At 35.5% G+C, this 14,666-nt stretch overlaps 1 protein-coding gene across 1 annotated transcript in view; it reads left to right on the top strand.

Annotated features, from left to right (window-relative positions):
• The window catches only part of CTNNA3 (catenin alpha 3), a 1,581,323-nt gene that overhangs the window by 29,181 nt on the left and 1,537,476 nt on the right, over window positions 1–14,666 (top strand). The window contains exon 3 of the mRNA XM_067710819.1: window positions 4,670–4,862. Coding sequence (XP_067566920.1) covers window positions 4,670–4,862 — 193 coding nt within the window. The remainder of the gene's footprint in view (window positions 1–4,669; window positions 4,863–14,666) is intronic.

Here is a 14,666-nt window from a genome sequence, read left to right on the forward strand (position 1 = left end):
GGGATGATTCCTTGTCTATTCAGGTATTCCAGACATGCAAGCTACATCAAGTTGATTGTGGAGATTTAATCCGCTGCTTCTGAGGCTGGTGGGAGAAATTTCCCTTTCTCTTCTTTGTTCGCACAGCTCCTGGGGTTCAGCTTTGGATTTGGCCCAGCCTCTGCATGTAGGGTGCCTGAGGGCATCTGTTCCCTGCCTTTTGGGAAGTCTGAGGTCTTCTGCCAGCGTTCAGTAGGTGTTCTGTAGGAGTTGTTCCACATGTGGATGTATTTTTGGGGAGGAAGGTGATCTCCGCGTCTTATTCTTTCACCATCTTGAAGGTCCACCAGCAACAAAGCTTTTAAAGAGACAATATAAAGAACCTGGAGAGGAGGATAAGAGAGAGGGAGTAGCCCAGATGACCTCTGGGTTTCTGCCTTAGGCTAGAGGTGTCAGTGCCTGAGGTAAGAAACAGATGAAAGAAAGGCAGGTTGGTGGAAGAAGGTTTCCACTTTGGGTATGCTGTGTGAAGTGTCTATTGCCTATTAAATTGAATATTAACTCTTTCCTTGACTTTCAGCACTTTCTGTATTTAAGCTACCACCTACTTCCTAGACTGATTTGTGAACCAATTTCCTGTTTTTACCCCGTAGTCTGCCAAACTTGACTGTCTGCTACTCTCAGACAAAAATAATTTCCATCTCTTCCCCTTTGTACATGGTCCCCTTCACCTGGCTCGCCTTCCCCTCTATCTGTCATGCCAGAAAACCATCTGTCTTTAATGGCTCTTTTTGGAAGCCCTACTTAATCCTTGTGAATGTTTATCATCTCTTCAGCACTTCTTTTTACTTATAAGTTTAAGCAGTTATTCTGCCTTTTATATTGCAGCTAGTTGTGTACCCTTCATATCACCATACTGAAGCTTCTTTATCTTTATTTTCTAAATGGCTAGGATATTGTTTTGAACATAATATGTGCTCAATAAATGTTTATTGGCTTAAAAGGAAATAAAAGAAAATTGTATTTGGTTTTGGGGGAGTGCTGAATGTTAATCGAAGGATATGTATTTTCTGGGTTCTTAACATTTCAGTCTTTCCCAGTACTTTTGTTAACACAGTGAAAGTTGCTTTTGTAGGAAATAAGGAACAGTTGAAATTATCAGTGACTTGAAGAAGGGTCTTTTGGACAACTTAATTTTCGGTGTGTTTGGAGCAACTAGGGAAGCACACTTGAATTAGGAAAGATTAGAAAACCCTTTTATTTTTTGTTACTCTAAATTTCAATATATAAATATTACATACTCTTAAAATACACCTGGTTTTATGGAATTGTACATGTGCAGAATGAATAAAGTAGGGAATTTCTTCTTTTTATATTACTCAAAGCCTCTAATTTAGGACTACTTCAGTGGGGAGCTCATTCTGTATCTATGTTGAAGCCTAATACAGATTTATAGAGTGAAGAAAAGTGAATAAACCCAAGTTATTTAAGAGATGCACACCTGAAGTCAAAGATTATCTATATTAGAGGGACCCCCTAAGGTCTGATAAAGAGGGAAAGGGATCAGTTGTGCACAGTGATAAAAGAAAGGCTAGCAAGATGTGGGCTTGGAGCCTATATTAGAATAATCTTTGCTGTAAATTCCAACTAAAATTTTTGTATTTGTAAAAATATAACTGATTTTGTATTGAAAAAAGAAATATGAATTACTTTACAAAACAACTTCAGGGCTAATTTTACTGTTTGCTGGTATTCCTTGAAGAGATGGGAGACTTTTTCAAATAACATATGCACCCTCCAACCCTTGGTGAGAATCATCTACTTTCGGGAGTCAGTTAGATCCCCATAGGTGATTTGGGGTAAAAAAAAGTTTTAGCTTTCTTTTTTTCCCCTCCAGGCTTACCAAGCCATATTTACTTTCTGAAATAAAATGAATCATTGAAAGCATCATGACTTTAGTTTAATCAATATTAAATAACTATTGCATGTTGGGGTATTTAAAAAGAAGACAGCTTAAACTTGAACAAGTTGCAATTGCATTTTTTTTTTGATGGAAGCACAATGTTCTTATACAATGTTCTTTTCACATTTCTTACTTCTCTGGCATTTATTATAAGGAACGAAGCATTTCTGGAATGCTCATTTTAATTTCAAAGCTCAGGCTATTCTATGGAAAACATTTGGTGCTTGGAGGATCTAAAGAACAATAGAGGAATGTTCAGTGGGAAGCATCATGAATTGTGGCACTTAAAATAAATTCTGAAGGAAGATTTTAGACAATGATACTTATTGTTCGTTTTAGACAAAGGTTTTAAACAAGGTGCTATAATTTGTCTTTATCTGGGCAAGTATCTTTTAACTCTTGATATATAAATTAGATTGATAATAGCGAGATATTCGTCTTTTGGAATATGTGAAAACCCATGTAATAAATCAGACTTATTATCATCTTTACATAATGCATGATAAAGACACATGGCCCTACTTGACTGCTTGTAAAGCACATAGAATGTGCTTTGTTAATTGACTTCATCACATTTAGCACGGGGGACCCTAAGAGCAAGATATGGGTAGACCCAGAGAGAACATCTTTGACAAGGTTTCCATGGGGAATGGACTAGAAAACACACATTAAATGGCATCCAAATTTTGTGTCATGTTATGCATCTTAAAAAACACTTTATATTATTTAAACTTCATATAATCTTATAGGATAATATGGTTATTCTCATTTTCCAAGAAAGGAAATAAAGGCTTGCTACAAGGAACTCCAGTCTGGGTTGTGAATATGGGAATAAAGCAAATTACAATAAAGAAGAGGGTCTTTTGGACAGGGGAAGGGAATAGCAGAGCAGACAAAAACAATTTTCATCCACATATATCCCCCATAGCTTGTAAGTTCTTTCTTAGTTCGTGGCTAAGAACTGGGTCCAGATAACCAAATAAACAAATACTTAATGCTCCATTAATAATAAACAAGCAAAATCTCCAGGGACTGCAGAGCAGGAAGGATTATGTATAGTCTGTTGTCAAAGACGTGATGCATATTTGTTAAAAGCCTTGGCTATTTGATGACATGCACCAGCCTAGCTTTCAATAAGACTTTCAGGTCTTCTATTTTAAATACTGGATAAAAGTTTTTTTTCTTTCTTCCTCTGCAATGGGGATCTTCCAGGTTTGCTTATGAAAATGTAAACCAAATTTTTTTTCTTGGAATTCAAGGTTTAATTAAGAAATGGATATTTTTCACAATGTAATTTTGTATAAGGTTTTGTTTCCAAATATAAGTGCTTAATTTCTATCTCCAAACAATGCTCTTATCATGAGATTATTCTTTTAATTTTTTAAATAAAATTTTATTTAATTATTTATTTTTGGCTGTCTTGGGTCTTCATTGCTGTGAGTGGGCTTTCTCTAGTCGTGGCAAGTGGGGGCTACTCTTCGTTGCGGTGCACGGGCTTCTCATTGCAGTGGCTTCTCTTGTTGCGGAGCACGGGCTTTACGCACGTGGGCTTCAGTAATTGTGGCATGCAGACTCAGTAGTTTTGACCCGTGGGCTCTAGAGTGCAGGTTCAGTAGTTGTGGCACACAGGCTTAGGTGCTCCGTGGCATGTGGGATCTTTCCAGACCAGGGCTTGAACCCATGTCCCCTGCATTGGCAGGCGGATTCTTAATAACTGTACCACCAGGGAAGTCCCATGAGTTTATTCTTATTTTAAACAAATTTACAGAAATAATACATGCTCATTATTAACATATTCAGGCAATTCAAAATAGAGACATCAAAATGTCCCTCTGTTCAACTACCCCATTCATTAAGCCATTAATATAAGAAATATTTATTGAACAACTACTTTGTGATTGTTCGAGTGAGGGAGAACAAACCACATTTCCTGTTTTCATGGAGTTTACATTTTAGTATTAGAAGGATGCCATAAACATACATGAACAAATAAAAAATGTCAGGCTCTATAAATGTTCTGAAGAATTATAACGTGTAGTGAGGGGACAGAGTGGGAGAGGGTGGGGATTGGGGTGGTCAGGGAAGGCCTCTTGATAGGGTACTTTGAGGAGGACCTGATTGCTTGAGAGGCCAACTGATTTGGGGGGAGTGTGGGAGACAGGTAAAAGAGTTTACAGAGGGCCAGAATGTAGATCATAGTAAAGATTTGGGTTTTGTCCTTCTGAAGTAACCACTGTTTTACACGTTTCAGAGTGGTTCTGCACCCCCCGCCCCAACACTAGTAATCTCTATTCTTAACCTACATATATTAATACTTATTGACTTAATTATAATTATTTTTGCCTCCCTCTTAATATAGATTGCTGGCTACAAAGTGATATAAATAATCATTTGCTATATGTATATCAAATAATATATATTGAGTATTGTGTATTTTGCATTGGTCCAATAGTAAAACTTGGTGAGATTCAATCTCTATCCCTCCTTCCTCCCTCCCCTCCTCACTCCCCCCGTCCCTCCCTTCCTTCCTGTCTTTAGTTAGGAACTCTGTGGTCGCTGGTAATACTGCTCTTGGTGCCTTGACCTGACTTTTGGGAATGTACCAGTAGTGTTGGGAATGAATCATGTTATTAAGAAATACTTCCTTTTGTTCTGGGCTATGATATCCCAGGGCTGTGTTCCTTTCACAATTTGTCTAATGAGTGACTTGTATTTTTCCAATTTTAGGTTACTACACTTGTAAATTGTCCCCAGAATCCTTCCAACAGGAAAAAAGGACGTTCTAAAAGAGCCAGAGTCCTTCTAGCTTCTGTGGAGGAAGCAACTTGGAATTTATTAGACAAGGGAGAGAAGATTGCTCAAGAAGCCACAGTTTTAAAGGAAGAGCTTACTGGGGCACTTCAGGACGTTCGCAAAGAAAGTGAGTACTCTGGTCCTCTGCTCAGGAGCAGACCACTCCTGGTGTTAGTTACCGAATTAGATTTGAGTGTTGTGTTCTAGTTGACTTGAGTTTAGTTAGTCTTTTGTAGAGCTCTGAGGAGCTAGCTGTTGGAAGCAGAGTGGCTCTTTAGGCAGCTCCAAAACTCAGACCCCCCTCCTGGTTCTTCCTTTAGTTGTTCAGTTCCCCTCATGCCATAGTTTATCCATAATAAACAAAGAGAAATGTACAATTTTTGTCATAAAATGAGAAGTGACTAATGAGGCTGAAGACATATTTTCCCATACATAAACAAATTATAAAGTTCCTTGTAAACAGTTGGAGATGGAAGTTTCAGACCTGGCCACCTCAGAGGTACATTTTTTATTTTTTCATTATTCTGGAGGTTTAGATTTCCTAAACATAAAAATTGTTTTGCATAAACTATGTATAACTCATGTTGCTGCTATGTTAGCATTACATAATAAGGGGAAATGTAGTGGGGAGGGATAAATCAGGAGCTTGGGATGAACATACACACACTACTATGTATAAGATAGATAACCAACAAAGACCTACTATATAGCATAGGGAACTCTACTCAATATTCTGTGATAACCTATATAAGAAAAGAATCTAAAAAAGAATGAATATATGCATATGTATAACTGAATCACTTTGTTGTTCACCTGAAACTAACACAACATTGTTGTGTTAAAAAAACCCACACACACAAAAATATTACATAATAAAAGTGTATATTTCACCTTTTGATATCTTGAACAGTTTTATTATAATGAATGTCTCATTTGAAGGCTGTTTTATAAAGACCTGCAAAATATTCTTCAGTTAATGGAATAATTTTATACATCAGCTTGCTGCTAGGAACTATTTTGAGAGGATAAAGAAGCAAATTTTCCTGTTCAGCTTTATAAAAGAGACTGCGGGGTGTTCAAAATTTTCCTCTCCCCATCCCAAACATAACTTTAAGAAAATCAGGAAATTTTTGCTAATTAACTAATTAAAATGAATATACTAGCCACAATAAACTTTGCATCAAATACAGGGGAGTTTTTTGCTATAGTTATATATGATTTATATATTAAAGGGATTCTTTGGACAATATATAGAAAACAATAATGCCTAAGATATTTTGAAATAAATTCATCATTCCTCTCTGCTCCCTACCACCTCAGACCCACTCTTTCTCCTATCTTCTCTGCTTTGGTACCACCATCCACTTAGTTACCAAGTCAGTTAGACTCTTCATTTTTATTCTACCCTCTCTTCCAATTAGCCTCCAAGTTCAACAAATTCTATCTCCTTTTGTTTCTCAGATCTGTTCTCTCATCTCCATTCCTAATGTTGCCTTCTGAATTCTGGATTACTGCCTTAGCCTTGTCCTATACCAAAGCCAAACATGTTTTTTAAAAATGAAAATATACTCATTTTACTTCCCTGCTTAAAATCATTTTAGTAACCTTTGAAGGATTAGGGGACTGTCTTTCTGGATAAAGTTCAAACGTTTACACCACAACATTCCATGATTTGGCTTCTACTATCCTCTCCCTTCTCATTTCCTGATTCTGTTCCCCTCTCAAACTTTCTTCCAAGTAAGGACTCATAGCATCTTGAATGGTACATGTTGCTTTATGCTTCTGTGCCTGTTACCAGCGATTCCCTTCACCTGGATTGCCCTTTTCACTCAGCCAATTCTTACGTAGCAAAACTCAGCCCGGGTCATCTTTCACAGGAAGTGTTTACTGACACCTTGATGCTGATATAGATGCCCTTCTTCTATGTCCTGACAGACTAGGCATTCCTCTTTCATAGCACTTACCACCCCACACACCAGACATTGATTATTTGTTCAATAAATGTAGACTCAATTTCTTGCATTTTTTTTTTGGCCACACCACATGGCATGTGGGATCTTTGTTCCCCGAATAGGGTTTGAACCCATGCCCCCTGCAGTGGAAGTGCAGAGTCTTAACCACTGGCCGGCCAGGGAAGTCCCTAGACTCAGTTTCTTCAAGATGGCAAGCACCAAGTCTATTTGATTAGCAATGCCTGACATATAACAGACACTTGATAAATGTTTATTAAATAAAAAAGGAATCTAACCATCATTTTATATTATAAACATTTATAATAGTTTTATCTTTGCTTTTATGAAAAATTATCTCTCATGGTTCCTTTGCTAAGTCTTTGGAAGGAATATGAACCCTATTTGGTACTGCTTCTCTCAGAAAATGTGATCTATTTGACAATATAGTTTCCACAAGTCACGTGGCAATAAATTTGTAAGCCATTGGTCTTTCTTAGCAGGGAACAATAATTGTAATAATTGTCAAGAAATGGTATTTGCTTGTTTTAAAAAAAAGTAATCAACACTTTTAGCTCAATAAAAGTAAATTATTTTAAGGAAAAGTTCTCAAAGAGAAGTCTTTGGATTCTAGGATTATGCAGTGTGTCCTTCACTATGTTCTGTTATAATGTGTGAAATACATATATATGGCATATGCTGTATACACAACAAATACATTTGGTTAAAGATCACCAAGTGCTTTATACTCTGAATCTTTTTGACAAGCTGCCAAATTGAGCTACTGCCACTAGAGTGTAGGAAGAAAGCAGTGAAATGGCAAGTGGTTCTGGAATTTGGGGAATGACCAATGCTTATCCTATGGTTAGCAGAGATGGTGACAGTAAGAGCATTGTTCTCTAAAACTTGGAAGGAATTTTAGCTCAGTGGTGGAGTTGAAGTATCAGGAGAATGAGTTCTGATCCAAGCAATTCTGTATGATACTGGAAACATATTTTAAAATTTTCCTGCTTTCATTCTTTTTTTTTCTTTTTTTTTAAGGGCTTTGTCTAGTGGTATAATGTGAAGGACTAGTAAAGAGCAAATGATAAGTTTAATGCATTTGAAAAAGTGAAAAATATTGGAAGTAGAGGATATTTTTTCTATATATATATTGACTTATTTTCAAGAAGAAGAATTTTGAGAGTAATTTAGAATTTTTTTTCTAATAAAAATATAGTGTAATTTATATAGCCTTATTATAGGATTCTCTTTTATTCTGTTTTACTGCCTTTACTGGCTTTAGAGAGTCAAAGTGATAAATAAAATGGGCATTTGGTTACCTAAAGAATATGCTTGTAGAAGATAGGTATGGACAGTATTGCGGGGTGGCGGGGGGAATGGTGAAAGGAAAGGTGAAACTGTCAAGATGCAGAAAACATCCACGTAGTGATTATATATGGTCACTCATGGTCTTATACAATGGTTAAGTATTAAATCTGGTATTTATTTAAATAGTTTTAGCATATTCACATTACAGTTATCTAGGAATTAGCTAAGAATTGTTTATAATGTCTAGAGTATATATTTTGCCTATAGCATATTTACTACCTTTGTGTAGCCTCTGCTCCCCTACAGCAGACATTGCTTCTAAGTCACACAATTGCTTATACAATATGTATAGTTTTTTAGTGGTTTATTGAGAATGACATATATATAAAAAGTGCATATATTATCATGAACAACTCAATACATTTTCATTGTGAATACACTAATGTAACCTCCACCTAGATCAAGAAATAGAACATTACTAGAACCCTAGAAACAACCCCTGTGCCACTTACTACTCCCTCACCTCACAAGTACCATTATCCTGGTTATTACATAAGTTAGTTTTTTTTCCCTCTTTTTGAACTTTATGTAAGTGGGATCATACAGTATGCAGTCTCTTGAGCCTGGCTTCTTTTGCTCAATGTGTCTTACCATAGAGTAGTTCATTTGTTTTCATTGATGAATAGGTCATAATTATTTATCTACTCTACTGTTGATGGATATTTGAGTTGTTTCCAGTTTTTGGCTTTAATATACATTGCTATTATGTATGCATTACTTTTGGTGCATGAATGTAGACATTCCTGTTGGGTTTATACCTAGGAAAGAAATTGCTGGGTCATAATGTATACACTCAGCTTTAATAGATGGTACCAAGCAATTTTCCAGAGTGGATTTTCCAATTGACACTCTCATCAGTAAGGGTATAAGAATTCCAGTGGTTCTATATTCTTGCTCACTTGGTGTTAACAAGTGTCAGTGTTTTAATTTAAAGTGTGTGTGGTGGTATCCCATTATAGTTTTTTTCTTTATTTTATTTTTTAATTGAAGTATAGTTGATTTGCAGTGTTGTGTTAGTTTCTGGTGTACAGCACAGTAATTCAGTTATACATATATATTCTTTTCATATTCTTTTCCATTATGGTTTATTACAGGATACTGAATATAGTTCCCTGTGCTATATAGTAGGACCTTGTTTATCTATTTTAGATATAGTAGTTTGTATCTGCTAATCCCAAAATCCTAATTTATCCCTCCCCCACCCTCTTTCCCCTTTGGTAACCATAAGTTTGTTTTCTGTATCTGTGAGTCTGTTTCTGTTTTGTAAATAAGTTCATTTGTATCATATTTTACATTCCCTATATAAGTGATATCATATGGTATTTGTCTTTCTCTTTCTGACATGTCACTTAGTATGATAATCTCTAGGTCCATCTATATTGCTGCAAATGGCATTATTTCATTCTTTTTTTATGGCTGCCATTGTATATACATACTACCTCTTCTTTATTCATTCACCTGTTGATGGACAGTTAGGTTGTTTTCATGTCTTGCCTATTGTAAATAGTGCTGCTATGAACATTGGGGTGCATGTATCTTTTTTTAAAAAAACATTTATTTATTTGGCTGCGCCGGGTCTTCATTGTGGCATGCGGGATCTTTTAGTTGTGGCATGCAGGATCTAGTTCCCTGACTAGGGATCGAACCCAGTCCCCCTACATTGGGAGAGCTGAGTCTTAGCCACTGGACCACCAGAAAGTACCAGGGGTGCATGTATCTTTTTGAATTAGAGTTTTTTCCGGTTGTATGCCCAGGAGTGGGATTGCTGGATCACCTGGCAACTCTAGTTTTTTTAAGAAATCTCCATACTGTTTTCCAGAGTGGCTGCACCAATTTACATTCCCACCAACAGTGTAGGAGGGTTCCCTTTTCTCCACACCCTCTCCAGCATTTGTTATTTATTTTTAAAAAATAAATTTATTTATTTATTTTTATTTTTGGCTGCATTGGGTCTTCATTGCTTCACACGGACTTTCTCTAGTTACAGCGAGTGGGGGCTACTCTTCATTGTGGTGTGCAGGCTTCTCATTGAGGTGGCTTCTCTTGTTGTGGAGCACGGGCTCTAGGTGCGTGGGCTTCGGTAGTTGTAGCACACAGGTTCAGTAGTTGTGGCTCATGGGCTCTAGAGTGCAGGCTCAGTAGTTGTGGCACATGGGCTTAGTTGCTCTGTGGCATGTGGGATCTTCCCAGACCAGGGATCGAACCCTTGTCTCCTGCATTGGCAGACGGATTCTTAACCACTGTGCCACCAGCATTTGTTATTTGTAGACTTTTAAATGATGGCCATTCTGACCTGTGTGAAGTGATACCTCATTGTAGTTTTGATTTGCATTTCTTTAATAATTAGCGATGCTGAGCATCTTTTCATGTGCCTATTGGCCATCCGTATGTCTCTTTGGAGAATGTCTATTTAGGTCTTCTGCCCATTTTTTGATTGGGTTGTTTGTTTTTTTGTTGAGTTGTGTGAGCTGTTTGTATATTTTGGAAATTAATCCCTTGTCGATTGCATTGTTTGCAAATATTTTCTCCCAGTCTGTAGGTTGTCTTTTCGTTTTGTTGATGGTTTCCTTTGCTGTGCAAAAGCTTATAAGTTTGATTAGGTCCCATTTGTTTATTTTTGCTTTTATTTCTATTGCCTTGGGAGACCCATTGTAGTTTTAATTTGTTCTTGTTATGAGTCTTTTAGTTGTAGATATTAAAAAATCGTCTCCCTTTCATTAATTTAAGCATTTTTGATATTCAGAAGTAATTTTGATAAATTCAAGTTAATCATTTTATTCCTCTATGGGTAGAGATTTTTCTGTTTTGTAAAAAATTTTGCCTATTACGAAGTGAGGAAGATATCCTTTTGTATTGTTATCTAGAGGCTTTATTGTTTTACCTTTACAATCCATCTGGAAATAAATTTTTATGAATGGTGTGAATTAGGGGTCATGATTCACTTTTTTTTATATGGAAATAAAATTAATCCAATATCATATAGATGCATATGGAAGTTTCTTGGTTCCAGTACCATTTATTGAAAAAAACACTCACAACCCTACTCTTTCTCAATTGAATCACTTTTGCATCTTTGCTGAAAATCAGTTGACCATATCTGTGTGAGTCTCCTTTGGAACTCTCTTCTGTTCCATCGATTCACATATCCTTATAGCAATAACACATTGTCTTGATTACTGTATATCATAGTAAGTATTGAAATAAAAATTATTTTGATTTGGCTATTCTAGGTCCCTTGCATTTCCACAAAAATTTGGAATCAACTTCTCAATTTCTACAAAAAAGCCTGCTGGGGTTTCGATTGGGATTAAATTGGATCTATAGATCAATTTGTGCTGAAGTGACATTTTAATAGTAATGAGTCTTCTGATTCAAAAACATGTAATTCATTTTTTAAATGATATTGTAAATGGTACTTTAAAACATTTTAATTTTAAATCTATCTTCAAATTCATGATACTTTTTTCCTTACTTCTCTAGTCTATTTTTAAGTCCATCCAGTGAATTTTTCACTTTGTTGTGCATTTTTATTTCTTTAATTTTCATTTGTTTTTTAAAAATAGTTTTTATATCTGTGAAAATAGTTTTCTTTAATTTCTTTCCAAATTCTAGTTCCCTGCTGAAATTTTGTCTTGCCATTACTTTTCTTGAACATCTCCATTACAGTTAATTTCTGTATCTGACATGTCCAATATGTGGCTCTCCTGTAGGTTTGTTTCTATTGTCTGTTTTTTCCTTTTGTTTTTTAAAGTAACTGATTTTGTCTCCTGGTGTCTTGGATAGTTTTTGATCAAATGCTGGGTATTGTGGATGAAAATTTTAGAATTAATTTTTAAAGATTATTCTATTTCTAGCCAGCCCTTACTCTTGGATGTAGCATCTCAGAGGTCTCAATTGAAAGCATAAGATATTTAACAGGACATTTCATCTTAGGCAGTCTCAGAACTCCAATTTTATCTCTCTGACTTCCTGAAGGAGGGAAAAATTCTTTGCTTAACATCTCATTGTCTCAGCTGCCATTTTTTTGGCTTCTCTCTTGTTCAGTCTCTCTGCCATTTGGTTTCTTATAATCGTATACAAAAAAGTCAACTTCAGGTGGATTTAGGATCTAAAAATTAAAAACTCAGTGAAAAATAAGGGTGAATATTTTTAAGGCTTTGGATGTTCAACAGGATTTATTAAACATGAAACAAAAAACTCTAAAGAAAAGACTGACATTTTATTATACCAAAATTAAGAACTTTCTTACATCAAAAAAATTTTTAAAGAAAATGAAAAGACACTCTTAGAAAAGATATTGGCATAAACACAACAAGGGATTAATAACAACAACACATAAAGAACTCTCATAAATCAATAAGAAAAGCAAAAGAAAAATGGACATGCAAAGGTTTTTACAGAAGAATAAGCACCAACAAAAATACAGAGATGTTCAGCCTCATTAATGATCAGGGACATGCAAATGAGATACCATTTTATACAATTCAACTGGCAAAAATTTAAAAGTCTAACGTGTTACAAAGACTTTGAAGCAATAGTATCTTTTATACATTGCTTATGGGAATGTAAATGGGTACAATTATTTTGAAAAACAGTTTTGGTATGTCACTTTAGTCAAATGCCAAAGTTCCATTTACATATGGGTATGTTTCTGAACTCAAATCAATTATATTTCTGGTGTTGTGAGTGTGTAGAAATGCAGTTGTCATTTTAAGATTGGCACTTCTTGAGGTATTACCTCTGAAATGAAACTTTGGATAGTAATTTTAAAAAGAGGAAAACATTTGAGACATGCAAACACACATGGCCTGTTTCTTTGGGATCCTTATAATGGTAAGATTACGGTACTTTATTTGGCTTATGTTAGAAACAAATTTTACAAAAGTGATGTGACACAGTATATGGCATTTGCTGTTAATATACAAAATTGCAAAGAACAAAGAATTGTTTTAACAGAGATTATACATACTTTCTATTCATAAACATTTAGGAATATGTGCTGTTCTCAGGTCTCTAATTCTAAAGATGCTACTTTTTCTAATATATAGAAAGATAAGTATAGTGATATATGGTCTATTGTGGCAGCTGGGATAACTACAGTTTGAAGTTTTGTTAACATCATGAACTGTCTTTCATAATAAATTCTAGAGATAATTAATAAACAAAGATATTATTAGTTTTGCTGTTTGGAAAAAAAGATAACTAATCATCTGGATTTAGCAAAAGTCTTAAAGATTTGTCAGTTAAATCAGAGTCTTTTTCCTTAGAACATTTAAAAATAATATTTAGTTTTCTCACGTAAACATTAACTGCTTTATCTTAATAATTACACAATTTTAGATTCTTAGTAAAAATTACACATTTTTAGATATAAAAGTATGGGGCCCTTAATGTATAAAGGGATAATTAATTTGAGATTTGAAGAGTGTTCAGAGAAAGGTTACAATTCAACTCTTTTGTATATTGCCATACAAACCAAGGTGCCTACACAGGTGGAGCACAGCACCTATCAAATCCCCATATATTGATACTTTGGTTTAAATTTTCTGGAGCTGGAACGTGTAGTCTAACATCAGTAGTCTTGGTAGTTTTTGCCTACCAGAGCCAGCCGTTGGAAACATGTATTGTGCCCTTCGTATTTATGTATGTCAGATGGGAGCGGACTTGCAAATTTGTTGGAATCCAGCCACTGCTAAAATATTTCCCCATCTATTTTTTTTTAAACATCTTTATTGGAGTATAATTGCTTTACAATGGTGTGTTAGTTTCTGCTTTATAACAAAGTGAATCAGTTATACATATACATATGTTCCCATATCTCTTCCCTCTTGCGTCTCCCTCCCTCCCACCCTCTCTATCCCATACCTCTAGGTGGTCACAAACCACTGAGCTGATCTCCCTGTGCTATGCGGCTGCTTCCCACGAGCTATCTATTTTACATTTGGTAGTGTATATATGTCCGTGCTACTCTCTTATTTTGTCACAGCTTACCCTTCCCCCTCCCCATATCCTCAAGTCCATTCTCTAGTAGGTCTGTGTCTTTATTCCCTTCTTACCCGTAGGTTCTTCATGACTTTTTTTTTTTCTTAGATTCCATATATATGTGTTAGCATACGGTATTCATTTTTCTCTTTTTGACTTACTTCACTCTGTATGACAGACTCTAGGTCCATCCACCTCACTACAGATATCTCAATTTCGTTTCTTTTTATGGCTGAGTAATATTCCCTTGTATATATGTGCCACATCTTCTTTATCCATTCATCCAATGATGAACACTTAGGTTGCTTCCATATCCTGGCTATTGTAAATAGAGCTGCAATGAACATTTTGGTACATGACTCTTCTTGAATTATGGTTTTCTCAGGGTATATGCCCAGTAGTGGGATTGCTGGGTCGTATGGTAGTTCTATTTTTAGTTTTTTAAGGAACCTCCATACTGTTCTCCATAGTGGCTGTATCAATTTACATTCCCACCAACAGTGCAAGAATGTTCCCTTTTCTCCACACCCTCTCCAGCATTTATTGTTTCTAGATTTTTTGATGATGGGCATTCTGACCGGTGTGAGATGATATCTCATTGTAGTTTTGATTTGCATTTCTCTAATGAT

This window comes from Pseudorca crassidens, chromosome 16 (assembly GCF_039906515.1).
Source record: "Pseudorca crassidens isolate mPseCra1 chromosome 16, mPseCra1.hap1, whole genome shotgun sequence".
Lineage (NCBI taxonomy): Eukaryota > Metazoa > Chordata > Mammalia > Artiodactyla > Delphinidae > Pseudorca > Pseudorca crassidens.